The sequence below is a fragment of the Anomaloglossus baeobatrachus genome, chromosome 8, assembly GCF_048569485.1.
Source record: "Anomaloglossus baeobatrachus isolate aAnoBae1 chromosome 8, aAnoBae1.hap1, whole genome shotgun sequence".
In the NCBI taxonomy this organism is placed as follows: domain Eukaryota; kingdom Metazoa; phylum Chordata; class Amphibia; order Anura; family Aromobatidae; genus Anomaloglossus; species Anomaloglossus baeobatrachus.
Window position 1 is genome coordinate 245,703,023 of NC_134360.1, and position 20,196 is coordinate 245,723,218.

General features: G+C 50.0%; 1 protein-coding gene across 1 annotated transcript in view; it reads right to left on the minus strand.

Annotated features, from left to right (window-relative positions):
- The window catches only part of LOC142249516 (uncharacterized), a 38,821-nt gene extending 18,625 nt beyond the window's left edge, over positions 1-20,196 (minus strand). Inside the window, exon 1 of the mRNA XM_075321178.1 lies at positions 19,790-20,196. Coding sequence (XP_075177293.1) covers positions 19,790-19,859 — 70 coding nt within the window. The 5' untranslated portion in view covers positions 19,860-20,196. The remainder of the gene's footprint in view (positions 1-19,789) is intronic.

Genomic DNA, 20,196 nt, shown 5'->3' on the forward strand with positions numbered 1-20,196 from the left:
GGAGCAAAAAACGTGTCAGGGAACGTTCCATCCGGCCGCCGCATCGGCTAAATCTGCCGCATGCAGCGAAAACCGGACAGAGCGCAAACCCATGCGGCACAATGCGGCGCCAATGCAAGTCAATGCTGGAAAAAACGAAACCAGCGGCAAAAAAAACCCCCGGTTTAGTTTTTTCAGCAGAGCGCCGGATTGTGCCGCACTGCTACAGCCGGATGTGTGAAAGCAGCCTAAATGAGTTTCTTTTACATGAAATGTTGGAGAATTTGCCCAGCTCTTATACGTGACACAATTTGATGACCTGGATTTTACTTGGATCCATTATGGCATGGCCCAGTCCTGTAGAGCCGTGCAGGGAGGCACGTGGGGGCCACGAGGGCGGTCAGGAGAGAGGCACATGGGGGGGGCCACGAGGGCAGTCAGGAGAGAGGCACACGGGGGGCCACGAGGGCGGTCAGGAGAGAGGCACATGGGGGGGGCCACGAGGGCGGTCAGGAGAGAGGCACATGGGGGGGCCACGAGGGCAGTCAGGAGAGAGGCACATGGGGGGGCCACGAGGGCAGTCAGGAGAGAGGCACATGGGGGGGCCACGAGGGCAGTCAGGAGAGAGGCACATGGGGGGGCCACGAGGGCAGTCAGGAGAGAGGCACATGGGGGGGGCCACGAGGGCGGTCAGGAGAGAGGCACATGGGGGGGGCCACGAGGGCGGTCAGGAGAGAGGCACATGGGGGGGGCCACGAGGGCGGTCAGGAGAGAGGCACATGGGGGGGGCCACGAGGGCGGTCAGGAGAGAGGCACATGGGGGGGCCACGAGGGCGGTCAGGAGAGAGGCACATGGGGGGGGCCACGAGGGCGGTCAGGAGAGAGGCACATGGGGGGGGCCACGAGGGCGGTCAGGAGAGAGGCACATGGGGGGGGGGGGGGCCACGAGGGCAGTCAGGAGAGAGGCACATGGGGGGGCCACGAGGGCGGTCAGGAGAAATCTCACCTCCTTGCACTATGGAGGTGGTGCAGTATCTCCAGGCTGAAGTCATTCCTGCGCCCCCGTCCTCAGAGACCCCGGGCGGGGGACGGCCGCCCTCCTCCTGCAATCACTGTCACTTCCAATGTCCGTCTCACATCAGCCAATAAATAATATATCAGCCACAACCCGGGGAAATCTCAGCAGAGCCGCAACAGTGGGAATATACGAGCGCAGCAGATACACAGCGACTGATGAGGTCAGACAGATGTAAAGACACCGGTGTCACAGGATTAGATACAGCGGCTCAGCAGAGTATCACACATGGCATGCATACATACAGAGGCTCAGCAGAGTATCACACACGACATGCTTACATACAGAGGCTCAGCAGAGTATCACACATGACATGCATACATACAGAGGCTCAGCAGAGTATCACACATGACATGCATACATACAGAGGCTCAGCAGAGTATCACACATGACATGCTTACATACAGAGGCTCAGCAGAGTATCACACATGACATGCATACATACAGAGGCTCAGCAGAGTATCACACATGACATGCATACATACAGAGGCTCAGCAGAGTATCACACATGACATGCATACATACAGAGGCTCAGCAGAGTATCACACATGACATGCATACATACAGAGGCTCAGCAGAGTATCACACATGGCATGCATACATACAGAGGCTCAGCAGAGTATCACACATGGCATGCATACATACAGAGGCTCAGCTGAGTATCACACATGACATGCATACATACAGAGGCTCAGCAGAGTATCACACATGACATGCATACATACAGAGGCTCAGCAGAGTATCACACATGACATGCATACATACAGAGGCTCAGCAGAGTATCACACATGGCATGCTTACATACAGAGGCTCAGCAGAGTATCACACATGACATGCATACATACAGAGGCTCAGCAGAGTATCACACATGACATGCATACATACAGAGGCTCAGCAGAGTATCACACATGACATGCATACATACAGAGGCTCAGCAGAGTATCACACATGACATGCATACATACAGAGGCTCAGCAGAGTATCACACATGGCATGCTTACATACAGAGGCTCAGCAGAGTATCACACATGACATGCATACATACAGAGGCTCAGCAGAGTATCACTCATGACATGCATACATACAGAGGCTCAGCAGAGTATCACACATGACATGCTTACATACAGAGGCTCAGCAGAGTATCACACATGGCATGCTTACATACAGAGGCTCAGCAGAGTATCACACATGGCATGCATACATACAGAGGCTCAGCAGAGTATCACACATGGCATGCTTACATACAGAGGCTCAGCAGAGTATCACACATGACATGCATACATACAGAGGCTCAGCAGAGTATCACACATGACATGCATACATACAGAGGCTCAGCAGAGTATCACTCATGACATGCATACATACAGAGGCTCAGCAGAGTATCACACATGACATGCATACATACAGAGGCTCAGCAGAGTATCACACATGATCAGATTAGATACACAGCTCAGCAGAGTATCACACATGACATGCATACATACAGAGGCTCAGCAGAGTATCACACATGGCATGCATACATACAGAGGCTCAGCAGAGTATCACACATGACATGCTTACATACAGAGGCTCAGCAGAGTATCACACACGGCATGCTTACATACAGAGGCTCAGCAGAGTATCACACACGACATGCTTACATACAGAGGCTCAGCAGAGTATCACACATGGCATGCTTACATACAGAGGCTCAGCAGAGTATCACACACGACATGCTTACATACAGAGGCTCAGCAGAGTATCACACATGACATGCATACATACAGAGGCTCAGCAGAGTATCACACATGGCATGCATACATACAGAGGCTCAGCAGAGTATCACACATGGCATGCATACATACAGAGGCTCAGCAGAGTATCACACATGGCATGCATACATACAGAGGCTCAGCAGAGTATCACACATGACATGCATACATACAGAGGCTCAGCAGAGTATCACACATGACATGCATACATACAGAGGCTCAGCAGAGTATCACACATGACATGCATACATACAGAGGCTCAGCAGAGTATCACACATGACATGCATACATACAGAGGCTCAGCAGAGTATCACACATGACATGCTTACATACAGAGGCTCAGCAGAGTATCACACATGACATGCATACATACAGAGGCTCAGCAGAGTATCACACATGACATGCATACATACAGAGGCTCAGCAGAGTATCACACATGACATGCTTACATACAGAGGCTCAGCAGAGTATCACACATGACATGCATACATACAGAGGCTCAGCAGAGTATCACACATGACATGCATACATACAGAGGCTCAGCAGAGTATCACACATGACATGCTTACATACAGAGGCTCAGCAGAGTATCACACATGACATGCATACATACAGAGGCTCAGCAGAGTATCACACATGGCATGCTTACATACAGAGGCTCAGCAGAGTATCACACATGACGCTTACATACAGAGGCTCAGCAGAGTATCACACATGGCATGCTTACATACAGAGGCTCAGCAGAGTATCACACACGACATGCTTACATACAGAGGCTCAGCAGAGTATCACACATGACATGCATACATACAGAGGCTCAGCAGAGTATCACACATGACATGCATACATACAGAGGCTCAGCAGAGTATCACACATGGCATGCATACATACAGAGGCTCAGCAGAGTATCACACATGGCATGCATACATACAGAGGCTCAGCAGAGTATCACACATGACATGCATACATACAGAGGCTCAGCAGAGTATCACACATGACATGCATACATACAGAGGCTCAGCAGAGTATCACACATGACATGCATACATACAGAGGCTCAGCAGAGTATCACACATGACATGCATACATACAGAGGCTCAGCAGAGTATCACACATGACATGCATACATACAGAGGCTCAGCAGAGTATCACACATGACATGCATACATACAGAGGCTCAGCAGAGTATCACACATGACATGCTTACATACAGAGGCTCAGCAGAGTATCACACATGACATGCATACATACAGAGGCTCAGCAGAGTATCACACATGGCATGCTTACATACAGAGGCTCAGCAGAGTATCACACATGACGCTTACATACAGAGGCTCAGCAGAGTATCACACATGACATGCTTACATACAGAGGCTCAGCAGAGTATCACACATGACATGCTTACATACAGCGGCTCAGCAGAGTATCACACATGACATGCTTACATACAGAGGCTCAGCAGAGTATCACACATGACATGCATACATACAGAGGCTCAGCAGAGTATCACACATGGCATGCTTACATACAGAGGCTCAGCAGAGTATCACACATGACATGCTTACATACAGAGGCTCAGCAGAGTATCACACATGACATGCATACATACAGAGGCTCAGCAGAGTATCACACATGGCATGCATACATACAGAGGCTCAGCAGAGTATCACACATGACATGCTTACATACAGAGGCTCAGCAGAGTATCACACATGACATGCTTACATACAGAGGCTCAGCAGAGTATCACACATGACATGCTTACATACAGAGGCTCAGCAGAGTATCACACATGACATGCTTACATACAGAGGCTCAGCAGAGTATCACACATGACATGCATACATACAGAGGCTCAGCAGACAGTATCACACATGATCAGATTAGATACACAGCTCAGCAGACAGGATTACACATGATTGAAGTAGGCCCTAGCCTCAGCAGGATAGTATCTCACACACAATAGGATCAGATCCATCAGCAGACAGTATCACAGGACAGGATCAGATACTCTGCACAATGGTGGCTCAGCTGTGATCTACACATCAAAGATAAGGGCCCCCTTTGGAGACGCCCCCCGCTGCGGCTCAATCAGTGGCACCTCGGTGTCACATTTCTGTCTTTTCATCTTTACACCCAAAATAGACTAAATAAAAGCCCCTCGAGGGTCTCAGGAAGAACAAATAGTTTCTCTTTACAAATGCGACACTTCTTGCAGCTTTAGCAGGGAGGTGTGAACAGAAGCTCCACACCAGGCCCCTCTGTGGTCACCATGATGGGAGACGGGCGAAGGCGCAGAGCAGCTTTGTGGGAACGCGCAGAATCCAGGCCCAGAGGCCCCGGGGAGTCAGGAATATCCGGAAGGACGGGACTGGAGGAACCAAGCGACAAGCCAAGAAGAGCAGCAAGTGCGGAAATAAAGGGGGATTCTGGGTTACAAGAAGTCATCAGGTATCCGTGAGACCCCAATCATTCAGTTGTGGACAGAAGTGCCCTGTCCTGATGGAGGCGCATGCTCGACCGTCACCCCATTCATTGTCTATGGGGTCACCGGAGAGAACCGGCTGCTATATGTAATAATATTATTAATAATAAATCTTTAATTTCTATAGCGCCAACATATTAAGCAGCACTTTACAATTCAATTCAATGTGAATGCTAACATAACAGAGACCACCCAACTCCCCCCCCCAAAAAAAATTGAATAAATGACAGTGGGAGGTGAATAGAGGTCTCATTATACAGAAACTGATTAATTTTGGGGAGATGCAGGTGAAAAAAAACCACCTCCACCTCATTGTGAAGATAAAAGCCGCCCTCCTGCAGGATTTATTGTCCGACTTCCTACAGATGTGACTCCAGGAACTTCAAAGCCCTTTGATATGACGTCACACCCACTGCAGCCGCGCACCCACCCCGCAAGCTGCGCAACCAAACCCCGCAGCCGCGCACCCACCCCCGCAAGCCGCGCAACCAACCCCCCGCAAGCCGCGCAACCAACCCCCGCAGATCCCCGACCAAAGCACAGCATGGCTAGGGCCCCTGGCACTCAGTATAGGGCTCCCAGAGCCGAAAATAGAGGAATCATGTTAGATTGAATACCTCAAATATTCGGCTTCGTGAATATTTTCCGAATAGGTCGCCGCTATTCGACTATTCACGAATATTCGATGCGCAATGTAAGTCTATGGGAAACCCATATAACAACTATTCGAGCTTCCCATAGACTTACACTGCGCATCGAATATTCGCATAGCAGCGACCTATTCGTTGGATATTCGCGAAGCCGAATAATTGAGGTATTCGATCATCCCTAATAATAAATGCAGAACTCCTATAATCCAGCATCTGATGATCCATAATCCCTCAATAATCATCCTAAAACTTTATAAAAGAAAGAATTAAAAAGTGTAATACATAAAAAAAAAAATGGAAATATAAAATAAATAATCATAAAGCGCCTCTATTGAGACAAGTGACATTGTATACCACTTTAGGCTATGTGCGCACGCTGCAGATTTGCCGCAGAAAATGTGTCTAACATTGCTGCAGTCATTCCCCAGCAAAACCTATGGGTATAAAAAAAAATGCTGTGCGCACACTGCGGTTTTTTATAACTGCGGATTTACCTGCGGAATTAATGTGCATGTCACTTTTCCGCAGGTACCTGAGTTTTTTTTTGCCATAGATAATGGTAAAAACCCACAGGGACAAACCTGCAGAAAAAAACGCGGCAAAACCGCATGCGGATTTAGTTGCGTTTAGTTTTGGGACAGTTTTTTACCGCAGGTGCGGGATTCTTTCAAAGGGTCTGGTTTTTCCTTAATAAATAGTCAATTTCTAGTGCGCACATGGCCTTAGACTTCAATTGACAATGCAGCTAAGCTGGAGCCTCCAATCACAGAGCTGCCCTAATGGAGTGGTGCTGTAGTGTAAAGCATGAAAAAAGGACAAAGCAGCAACCTGAGCAACAGGAGAATAAAGCTGGGGTCACACTAAACGACAGCGACAACGACGTCGCTGTTACGTCACCATTTTCTGTGACGTAGCAGCGACCTTGTAAGTCGCTGTTATGATCGCTGCTTAGCTGTCAAACAGCAGCCGAAGCAGCGATCATAACGACACGCGTCGCTGTGCTACATGTGCAGAGAGCAGGGAGCCGCGCACACTGAGCGCTGGGTCCTTGCTCTCCTAGCTACAGTACACATCGGGTTAATTACACGATGTGTACTGCAGCTACATGTGCAGAGAGCCGGAGCCGGCACTGGCAGCGTGAGAGCGGCGGAGGCTGGTAACGAAGGTAAATATCGGGTAACCACCTTGGTTACCCGATGTTTACCTTGGTTACAGCTTACCGCAGCTGCCAGACGCCGGCTCCTGCTCTCTGCTCGCTTCATTTCGTCGCTCTCTTGCTGTCACACACAGCGATCTGTGCGTCACAGCGGGAGAGCGACGACCAAAAAATGAAGCTGGACATTCAGCAACGACCGGCGACCTCACAGCAGGGGCCAGGTCGTTGCTGGATGTCACACACAGCGACAGCGACGTCGCTGCAACGTCACAGAAAATGGTGACGTAGCAGCGACGTCGTTGTCGCTGTGTGTGAAGGTGGCTTTACACACTGCAACATCGCAAACGACATCGCTGTAACGTCACCGGTTTTGTGATGTAATAGCGACCTCCCCAGCGACATTGCAGTGTGTGAAACACATCAGCGACCTGGCCCCTGCTGTGAAGTTGTGATCGCTACAAATTGTTCAGGACCATTCTTTGGTCCTTTGTTTCCCGCTGTGCAGCAAAGTTTCAGTGTGTAAAGGGGACTTTACAGCGACTTCGTTAGCGACTTCCCTTTCAAAAAGCTGCTTTACAACGTCCACAATGACCAGCGAGGTCGTTCTGCAGGTCCGGATCGCTGTTGCGTCGTTGGCCAGGTCTGCCTGTTTGACAGCTCACCAGAGACTTTGTAGCGATCCCGGCCAGGTTGGGATCGCTAGAAAGTTTCAGTGTGTAAGGGTACCTTCACACTTTAGCGATGCAGCAGCGATCCGACCAGCGATCTGACCTGGTCAGGATCGCTGCTGCATCGCTACATGGTCGCTGGTGAGCTGTCAAACAGGCAGATCTCACCAGTGACCAGCCCCCAGCCAGCAGCGACGTGCAAGCAACGCTGCGCTTGCACGGAGCCGGCATCTGGAAGCTGCGGATACTGGTAACTAAGGTAAACATCGGGTATGGTTACCCGATGTTTACATTAGTTACCAGCGCACATCGCTTAGCTTTGCTCTCCTAGCTACAGTACACATCGGGTTAATTAACCTGATGTGTAATGCAGCTACATGTGCAGAGAGCCGGAGCCGGCAGCACAGGCAGCGTGAGAGCTGCGGAGGCTGGTAACTAAGGTAAATATCGGATAACCACCTTGGTTACCCGATGTTTATCTTGGTTACAGCTTACCGCAGCTGCCAGATGCCGGCTCCTGCTCCCTGCTCGCTTCATTTGTCGCTCTCGCTGTCACACACAGCGATCTGTGTGTCACAGCAGGAGAGCGCCTTTGAAGAAAACGAACCAGGGCTGTGTGTAACGAGCAGCGATCTCGCAGCAGGGGCCAGATCACTGCTCAGTGTCACACACAGCGAGATCGCTAATGAGGTCACTGCTGCGTCACAAAAAACGTGACTAAGCAGCGATCTCGGCAGCGAGCTCGCTGTGTGTGAAGCACCCCTAAGGGTATGTGCGCACGTTGCGTACTAGCCCTGCAGAAATTTCTGCAGCGATCTGAAGAGCACATGTGCGCTTTAGATTGCTGCAGAAATGTCCGTAGTGAAGCCGATTCCATGCGCTCTGCCTGCAGCTCCTGCCATAGACAGAGCAGGAGCTGCCGGCAAAGCGCAGGAAAGTGACATGTCACTTCTTTTTGCGCAGCGCTTCGGCAGTAGCCGAAGCGCTGCGCTCTTAAACGCCACGTGCGCACGGCCCCTGCACAATCTCCATAGACTGTGCAGGGGACGCAGGACGCATGCAGTTACGCTGCGCTACAAAGCGCAGCGTAACTGCATGAATTTACGCAACGTGCGCACATAGCATAAAGGGGCCTTGACACCACCTTAATTCACTGCTCCAGTATTATCTACAGATATCTGCAGATATAAAACAGGAGCCTCTCAAGGCAGAAGTGCCATAACAAAGCAGAGTTGTAGTGTAAAGTATGGGGGAGGGACAGAACAACCACCCCTAATGAGATAAATGGATTACAGACTACTTCAGATACCAATAGACAATGCAGATGGGCTGGAGCCACTCAACACACAGGTGCCCTTTTGGAGCAGAGCTGTAGTGTAAAGCATAGGTGAGAGTTGGATCTTTGAGGAGACGGGAGGTGAATTGAAGCATAAGGCGTTGTGCACACAGTGCATTTTTGATGCAGATTTTGGTCCAAATCTTCAGATTTTTCTTCAGGCCAGCAAAGTCATTGAGAATTGCTGTGCACACGTTGCTTTTTTTTCCTTGCAGATTTAGTGCAGAAAACAACTGCAGCAGGTCAAGTGTTGGTGCATTGTTTCCTGCGTTTTTTTTTAACCCTTCCACCCATTGACTTCATTAAAATAACGCATGGCACAAAAACAGACCAAAAGGCATGCATTTTTTGTTGCGTTTTTCTGCCACAAGGTGCAGTTTTCATGAAGAAAATGTCTGTACCAAACTGCAACGTGCGCACGTAGCCTAAATCAGACTGATAAGACAATGCAGTTAAGCTGCAGCTTCTCCTAAATAGTGAGGCTCTCTAATGAAGCAAAGATGTAGTGTAAAGCATGGGAGAAAGAGCAGCAACCCGAGTCTCTGATCAGACAGGAGGTGGATTCTAGACAACCTCAGACTCCAATAGATGATGCTGCGAAACTGGAGTCACTCAACATAAAGGTCTTCTAACAGAGCAGAGCTTCAGTGTAAAGCATGGGAAAGGGGAGATCTCACTCTGTGGGATTCTAGTTAGTTTTTTTTCATCAATATGTATAAGCGGAAAAGGAGTGGATTCTATACCACTGCACGACCAACTTTACCCCCCATCTACTGTATCCTCACCCATCCTCCTTAGTCCACTATACCACTGCACGACCAACTTTACCCCCATCTACTGTATCCTCACCCATCCTCCTTAGTCCACTATACCACTGCACGACCAACTTTACCCCCATCTACTGTATCCTCACCCATCCTCCTTAGTCCACTATACCACTGCACGACCAACTTTACCCCCATCTACTGTATCCTCACCCATCCTCCTTAGTCCACTATACTGCTGCACGACCAACTTTACCCCATCTACTGTATCCTCACCCATCCCCCTCAGTCCACTATACTGCTGCACGACCAACTTTACCCCATCTACTGTATCCTCATCCATCCCCCTCACTGCACTATACCACTGCAACCTATAGAAACATTTTAAAAAATGATTTCCCCCTTCATCCGTTGTTAGAACCAGTCCTGGTTTTGGTTGCCAAATAGTGACCAGAATACAACCATATTAATCAGGATTATAGCTCTGTCCTAATAGAGCAAAGCTGCAGTGTAAAGCAATAGAAAAAGAAATGAGGAAAAAAAAGGACGGTAGTCAGAGCTTTGGATGAAATAGCAATGGATATCAGGCTCGATTATTATTCATCCATATGCAAAACAGGTAACAGAGAAATCCCAGTGCAAGTCAATAGTCAAAACCAAGATAGATAAGGCGCAGCCGGCACCCGTCAGCGGTTTTTCAGCTCAGACTCCCATTAAACTCAATGCACTCAGATTCCTTGCAATCACTGACAGCAACTTGGATTTGTTTTTTTTCTTTTTTTACACTGTTGATGTATAAACTGGATGATAAAACAAAAAAAACAAAAAAAAATGTAGATGTGAAATAGTTTTTTTTCCCAGGATGAAATAAGTTTTTTGGTTTTTTTTTTTACGCTGATCTGAACCCTCCTACCCCGTTGCCGGCCGTGTCCCGCGCGATTAGGCAGATTACCATCGGTTTTGTGTAGCTCTGTGGATACATTGTCGCGGACGGGCTCAGGATGTGCGGCTGCAGGTTCGCGCACGTCAGATGCTTCCTGGAAATTGCCCGGCGGTCTCTGCGCTCGCTAATCTCTGTCATATTAACCCTTTCATTCTTGACAGGACGCAACGACACTGTATCCACAGAGGAGCCGCCTCTCCAGCGCCCCGGAGACCTCTCATCCCGCCTGCGGTCTCGTTACACCAGCTGTCTCTCCTATCCCCGATGGACGTCTCATCTGTTGCATCACCGGTCGGGATCTACTATAAGCCTCAGACAAAGGCTCTGTCTACGACCACAGAATATACCACGAGTGCGTTATAGAATGACGTCCGACCACGGACGACTTTACTCCTCTCCCTTTACATGGAGACATTGTAACACGCCTGTCCCTGTAAATGCGGATATAAAATAAAGGACGGAAGGGTTATCAGAGCCTAGATAATGAAGGGTTAACAGAGCACGGATAACGAAGGGTTAACAGAGCACGTACAAAGCAAGACATCTGAGTTTTCGGAAGGTGGATCAGCCCTATAAGCCGAACATTACTGAATAAGCCAAAAATCTAAATAATCCCACAGAAAAATAGAAATTCCAAAGTTTCCTCTTCTGTTAAGTTCTTAAAGGACTCGACCATTTCTGAACCTAGGTGAGCACCAACCCTCCCAGTCATAAGGGGGCAGTGCCGAGGCCACATGGGGGCTGCAGAGCCCACCATATTGGTCCTCTATCAGAAACACGTAACCTGAGGGGTAAATGTGACATGACTGAATATCCAGGGTCCTTCCCACTCTTCGTCCCAGCACTGAAGAGGTTAATCAGACAGAATGACGTCACTTGTGTCATATTTTATTCATCTTGTTGATATTGAGAATCCTCACAGCTACAATAAGCAGGTGGGCACAGAAGCCCGGGACACTGAGGAACTAGAAGGTTCAGCAACACCATCCACTCATATCCCATTATCTCAGTATCATGCTGTATGGAGGATCTGACCGCACAGCAGCAGTCTGCAACCGGAGGCCATTGTCAGGGGACTACAACACTCAGCATTCTCAACACATGCATCCAGAAAACCACGCTGGGAGTTGTTGTTCCTTAAGGGATTGCTTACCCTGGAACGTTCTGCGCAGGTAACACAATGATGAACATAAAGATGCTGATAAGAACAGAGAGGTCAAAATATTAACTCTCCGTGTCTCAAAGCAGTGGAAAACCGTTCACACAGTTCAACGTTGTCATATACAACCTGCAGTAACCATCAGACCTCTATACCACTGCACGACGAGCTATACCCCTATCTACTGTATCCTCACCCATCCCCCTCAGTCCACTATACCACTGCACGACCGGCTATACCCCATCTACTGTACCCTCACCCATCCCCCTCAGTCCACTATACCACTGCACGACCGGCTATACCCCCATCTACTGTACCCTCACCCATCCCCCTCACTCCACTATACCACTGCACGACGAGCTATACCCCCATCTACTGTACCCTCACCCATCCTCCTCAGTCCACTATACCACTGCACGACCGGCTATACCCCATCTACTGTACCCTCACCCATCCCCCTCAGTCCACTATACCACTGCACGATCAACTTTACCCCATCTACTGTATCCTCACCCATCCCCCTCACTCCACTATACCACTGCACGACCGGCTACACCCCCATCTACTGTATCCTCACCCATCCCCCTCACTCCACTATACCACTGCGCGAAGAGCTATACCCCCCCCATCTACTGTATCCTCACCCATCCCCCTCAGTCCACTATACCACTGCACGACCAACTTTACCCCCATCTACTGTACCCTCACCCATCCTCCTCAGTCCACTATACCACTGCACGACGAGCTATACCCCCATCTACTGTACCCTCACCCATCCTCCTCAGTCCACTATACCACTGCACGACGAGCTATACCCCCATCTACTGTACCCTCATCCATCCTCCTCAGTCCACTATACCACTGCACGACGAGCTATACCCCCATCTACTGTACCCTCACCCATCCTCCTCAGTCCACTATACCACTGCACGACGAGCTATACCCCCATCTACTGTACCCTCACCCATCCTCCTCAGTCCACTATACCACTGCACAACCGGCTATACCCCATCTACTGTACCTTCACCCATCCCCCTCAGTCCACTATACCACTGCACGATCAACTTTACCCCATCTACTGTATCCTCACCCATCCCCCTCAGTCCACTATACCACTGCACGATCAACTTTACCCCATGTACTGTATCCTCACCCATCCCCCCTCAGTCCACTATACCACTGCACGATCAACTTTACCCCATCTACTGTACCCTCACCCATCCTCCTCAGTCCACTATACCACTGCACGACCGGCTATACCCCCATCTACTGTACCCTCACCCATCCTCCTCAGTCCACTATACCACTGCACGACCGGCTATACCCCATCTACTGTACCCTCACCCATCCCCCTCACTCCACTATACCACTGCACGATCAACTTTACCCCATCTACTGTATCCTCACCCATCCCCCTCACTCCACTATACCACTGCACGACCGGCTACACCCCCATCTACTGTACCCTCACCCATCCTCCTCAGTCCACTATACCACTGCACGACCGGCTATACCCCATCTACTGTACCCTCACCCATCCCCCTCACTCCACTATACCACTGCACGATCAACTTTACCCCATCTACTGTATCCTCACCCATCCCCCTCAGTCCACTATACCACTGCACGACCGGCTACACCCCCATCTACTGTACCCTCACCCATCCTCCTCAGTCCACTATACCACTGCACGACCGGCTATACCCCATCTACTGTACCCTCACCCATCCCCCTCACTCCACTATACCACTGCACGATCAACTTTACCCCATCTACTGTATCCTCACCCATCCCCCTCAGTCCACTATACCACTGCACGATCAACTTTACCCCATGTACTGTATCCTCACCCATCCCCCCTCAGTCCACTATACCACTGCACGATCAACTTTACCCCATCTACTGTACCCTCACCCATCCTCCTCAGTCCACTATACCACTGCACGACCGGCTATACCCCCATCTACTGTACCCTCACCCATCCTCCTCAGTCCACTATACCACTGCACGACCGGCTATACCCCATCTACTGTACCCTCACCCATCCCCCTCACTCCACTATACCACTGCACGATCAACTTTACCCCATCTACTGTATCCTCACCCATCCCCCTCACTCCACTATACCACTGCACGACCGGCTACACCCCCATCTACTGTACCCTCACCCATCCCCCTCACTCCACTATACCACTGCACGATCAACTTTACCCCATCTACTGTATCCTCACCCATCCCCCTCACTCCACTATACCACTGCACGACCGGCTACACCCCCATCTACTGTACCCTCACCCATCCCCCTCACTCCACTATACCACTGCACGATCAACTTTACCCCATCTACTGTATCCTCACCCATCCCCCTCACTCCACTATACCACTGCACGACCGGCTACACCCCCATCTACTGTACCCTCACCCATCCTCCTCAGTCCACTATACCACTGCACGACCGGCTATACCCCATCTACTGTACCCTCACCCATCCCCCTCACTCCACTATACCACTGCACGATCAACTTTACCCCATCTACTGTATCCTCACCCATCCCCCTCACTCCACTATACCACTGCACGACGAGCTATACCCCCATCTACTGTACCCTCATCCATCCTCCTCAGTCCACTATACCACTGCACGACGAGCTATACCCCCATCTACTGTACCCTCACCCATCCTCCTCAGTCCACTATACCACTGCACGACGAGCTATACCCCCATCTACTGTACCCTCACCCATCCTCCTCAGTCCACTATACCACTGCACAACCGGCTATACCCCATCTACTGTACCTTCACCCATCCCCCTCAGTCCACTATACCACTGCACGATCAACTTTACCCCATCTACTGTATCCTCACCCATCCCCCTCAGTCCACTATACCACTGCACGATCAACTTTACCCCATGTACTGTATCCTCACCCATCCCCCCTCAGTCCACTATACCACTGCACGATCAACTTTACCCCATCTACTGTACCCTCACCCATCCTCCTCAGTCCACTATACCACTGCACGACCGGCTATACCCCCATCTACTGTACCCTCACCCATCCTCCTCAGTCCACTATACCACTGCACGACCGGCTATACCCAGGGTGGATAAAAATCTTGATTTTTTTAAAAAAATCAAAAAAATCAGATTTTTTTGATTTAAATCAGATTTTTTTGATTTAAATCATTTGATTTAAATCAGATTTTTTAATCAAGTTGTACACAAGCAAAACTTTGTCTTTTTGCAAATCTAATTGTTTTACACAAATAAAAATATTAAAACAGTTGATTATGAAACCTAATAATTTTTATTTGCACCATTAAACACTCAGAATTGAACTACAGAGAGTAAGTACTTTTTAACAATAGCCTATCTCTATCTCTTGAAACAAACTTTTTGAACAATGTAATGGTCCTCGTCCTATAAGGGCTGTCTCAAAAGTTATGCTACTCAAGTTTTCCGGTGAGGTTGCTGTAATACTGGTAACTAATATCAGAGCCTCAGCAACTGAAAAAAATTATGTCACAAAAGTTTTAAAAATGTTTTTTTTTTAAAATGGTCAATTTGGCAGACTTCAAAAGTGAATTGCAGCCTACAATAAAAAAAAAAATAAGCGTATACACACTTTATTTTTACTTAAAGGACATGTGCACCTTTATTTTTTAAGGTGCAGCCAGTCACAGTGTGCACATGTCCTCCCCCCGCAGCTCTCTTACCTACGATGTCAGCGCTGCGGGGATCCGTGGCTTCGTTCTGCCCGTCCGCGAGCGCGCCTCCATTCATTTCAATGGAGCGTGCGGCCCGCTGACGTCACGCCGCTGGATCACTGCGAGTAGGCCGCAACCGGAGGACGGGAGGCGGACGGTCAAAACGAAGCCACGGATCTCAGCGCTGTGGGGATCGGAGGTAAGAGCGCTGCGGGGGGGGGGGGGGGACATGTGCACCTTAAAAAAAATAAAGGTGCACATGTCCTTTAGCGTTAATTTTCTGTGAAATATTGCCTTAACATAAATTTAAATTCTATACTCCAGAACTACCAGTGCTAGAAATTTTTCTTTTCATAGACTTTAACCATCCCAGTAAAATGTCTGTTAAAAAAATAGGTTGTAAATTAATTGCCAGACTTACCACTAGTACTAGGCTCCTGGTGCATAAGAAGCTGTGGGGGTTCATTGACATTAGTTGTATCACTATCAACATCTTCATTTCCCTTCTGGTTGCAGTTTTCATAATGTGATTTCAAACGGCAAACAAGTCCTTGGATATCCTTTTGACAGTATTTGCACTTTGCTCTTGCACCTTTCTTTCCAAGATCTGCTGCTGGCATCTCAACAAAATGAACCCAAATAGGGTCTCTCTTACGACCTGCTGCCATGGCTCACACAGATCACTTATGAAGTTTGATTGTTACTACAGCCTGAGCCAAGCACTGCTGATGTTACTACAGCCTGAGCCAAGTACTGCTGACTATCCAACAAGTTTGGGCATGTCAACTGAATGCAGGGAAAAAGAAACTAAACCAAAACTGAACCCAAGCTAGAAGTGTGGAATTAAAGGGGCAGTATGAACAAAATGTGGAGGCTATTAATAGTTTATACAATTAAGACATGCTGCTTTTAAACACCTACCTATTGCCATATAGTAAAACAAAAAAGATTTTTACTTACTTTGGGGTCCCCCCCTCACCCTGGCGTTAGATCGTTGCCCCTAGTTTCGTCCGTGTAACTATGGGCGCACATGCACACTGCTCTCACTTCTCATTTTAATCGTGATTTATATTAAAAAAAACCCTTTTGATTTAAATCAGTGATTTAAATCATGATTAAAATCATGATTTAAATCGATCCGATTTAAATAGAAAAAAATCTTTTGATTTAAATCGTGATTTAAATCATGATTTAAATCGGCGTGATTTAAATCAATCCACCCTGGCTATACCCCATCTACTGTACCCTCACCCATCCCCCTCACTCCACTATACCACTGCACGATCAACTTTACCCCATCTACTGTATCCTCACCCATCCCCCTCACTCCACTATACCACTGCACGACCGGCTACACCCCCATCTACTGTACCCTCACCCATCCTCCTCAGTCCACTATACCACTGCACGACCGGCTATACCCCATCTACTGTACCCTCACCCATCCCCCTCACTCCACTATACCACTGCACGATCAACTTTACCCCATCTACTGTATCCTCACCCATCCCCCTCAGTCCACTATACCACTGCACGACCGGCTACACCCCCATCTACTGTACCCTCACCCATCCTCCTCAGTCCACTATACCACTGCACGACCGGCTATACCCCATCTACTGTACCTTCACCCATCCCCCTCAGTCCACTATACCACTGCACGATCAACTTTACCCCATCTACTGTATCCTCACCCATCCCCCTCAGTCCACTATACCACTGCACGATCAACTTTACCCCATGTACTGTATCCTCACCCATCCCCCCTCAGTCCACTATACCACTGCACGATCAACTTTACCCCATCTACTGTACCCTCACCCATCCTCCTCAGTCCACTATACCACTGCACGACCGGCTATACCCCCATCTACTGTACCCTCACCCATCCTCCTCAGTCCACTATACCACTGCACGACCGGCTATACCCCATCTACTGTACCCTCACCCATCCCCCTCACTCCACTATACCACTGCACGACCGGCTACACCCCCATCTACTGTATCCTCACCCATCCCCCTCACTCCACTATACCACTGCACGACCAACTTTACCCCCATCTACTGTACCCTCACCCATCCTCCTCAGTCCACTATACCACTGCACGACGAGCTATACCCCCATCTACTGTACCCTCACCCATCCTCCTCAGTCCACTATACCACTGCACGACGAGCTATACCCCCATCTACTGTACCCTCATCCATCCTCCTCAGTCCACTATACCACTGCACGACGAGCTATACCCCCATCTACTGTACCCTCACCCATCCTCCTCAGTCCACTATACCACTGCACGACGAGCTATACCCCCATCTACTGTACCCTCACCCATCCTCCTCAGTCCACTATACCACTGCACAACCGGCTATACCCCATCTACTGTACCTTCACCCATCCCCCTCAGTCCACTATACCACTGCACGATCAACTTTACCCCATCTACTGTATCCTCACCCATCCCCCTCAGTCCACTATACCACTGCACGATCAACTTTACCCCATGTACTGTATCCTCACCCATCCCCCCTCAGTCCACTATACCACTGCACGATCAACTTTACCCCATCTACTGTACCCTCACCCATCCTCCTCAGTCCACTATACCACTGCACGACCGGCTATACCCCCATCTACTGTACCCTCACCCATCCTCCTCAGTCCACTATACCACTGCACGACCGGCTATACCCCATCTACTGTACCTTCACCCATCCCCCTCAGTCCACTATACCACTGCACGATCAACTTTACCCCATCTACTGTATCCTCACCCATCCCCCTCAGTCCACTATACGACTGCACGACCGGCTATACCCCATCTACCATACCTTCACCCATCCCCCTCAGTCCACTATACCACTGCACAATCAACTTTACCCCATCTACTGTATCCTCACCCATCCCCCTCAGTCCACTATACCACTGCACGACCGGCTATACCCCATCTACTGTACCCTCACCCATCCCCCTCACTCCACTATACCACTGCGCGACGAGCTATACCCCCCATCTACTGTATCCTCACCCATCCTCCTCAGTCCACTATACCACTGCACGACCGGCTATACCCCCATCTACTGTACCCTCACCCATCCCCCTCAGTCCACTATACCACTGCACGATCAACTTTACCCCATCTACTGTATCCTCACCCATCCCCCTCACTCCACTATACCGCTACATGCCCAGCTCTACCCCATTTACTGTATCCTCACCCATCTCCCTCACTCCACTATACCGCTGCACGACCAGCTCTTCCCCCATCTACTATATCCTCACCGACCCCCTGTAGATTGTGAGCCCTCCCGGGCTGGGTCCTCTCTCCTCCTGTACCAGTCTGTGCCAGTTTTAGGATTATTGTACTTGTCCCTATTATGTACACCCCTTTCACATGTAAAGCGCCATGGAATAAATGGTGCTATAATAACAACATACACCTGAGGTGCACTATTGTCATAGGACTGCCCTGAGTACGGAGCACACCCCCCACTCCCGGTACGCGGCCATCGTAGGTTGCACCCTCCAACCCCGGTACGCGGCCGTCGTACGGTGCACCCCGCCCCCCCACCCCAGATACGGGTCCATCGTAAGGTGCACCTCCCCCCCCACCCCTGGTACGGATCCGTCGTACGGTGCACCCCCCACCCCAGATACGGGTCCATCGTAAGGTGCACCTCCCCCCACCCCCGATACGGGTCCGTCGTACGGTGCACCCCCCCCCCACCCCTGGTACGGATCCGTCGTACGGTGCACCCCCCACCCCCACGGTGCACCACCATCCCCAGTACGGGTCCATCGTACGGTGCACCCCCCACCCCTGGTACGGGACAGTTGTACAATGCACACCCCAAGTTACGGGGTCCGTAATAGTGCACACACCCCGGTAATGTGGGGGCACACCTAGAACTGTGACACTTCATAACTACCCCCAGCCTGCCATTGCAGGTTAACTCCTTGAATACCACTTCTCTGCAGATGCCACCCGCTCAGTGTCGGGGGTCGCAGCTCTGCATAGCCCAGTTCGGTGCAGACCCCTCATCAGTGTGCAGAGCGGAGAGTCACATTAATGCTGCGCAGTCTCGGGCCGGTCTCCCTCCCTCTGGCACTCACCTGGCAGCAGAGCCCCTGAGAGCAGGCTCAGGAGCCCCAGTAGCAGGGAGCTCTCCCACCGTCCTCCCATCCCAGCCGAGTCCCGGAGTGCGGCTGCCACGTGTGACTGGTTCCGGAGCCCTGCCTCTGGGCTGTGAGGAGCACGGAGCCTCCGGTGACGTCAGGGGATCTCCTCTCCGGTGATGTCACGTGAAGGCACAGTTCAGATCGCAGCGCTGTAGTTGGGGGGAATCTTCAGCAACACCCCAAACCCGGAGCAGTCTCCTCCTAACGTGATGAATGGTGTGACGTCACTCTTCAACAGGACCCCCTGGATGTGACGTCAGGCTGGAGCAGGACCCGGCGTGTGACGTCACGGCAGCGCGCTCCGCTAACGTTACTTTTGCATCAGCGGCAACAAAGGACTG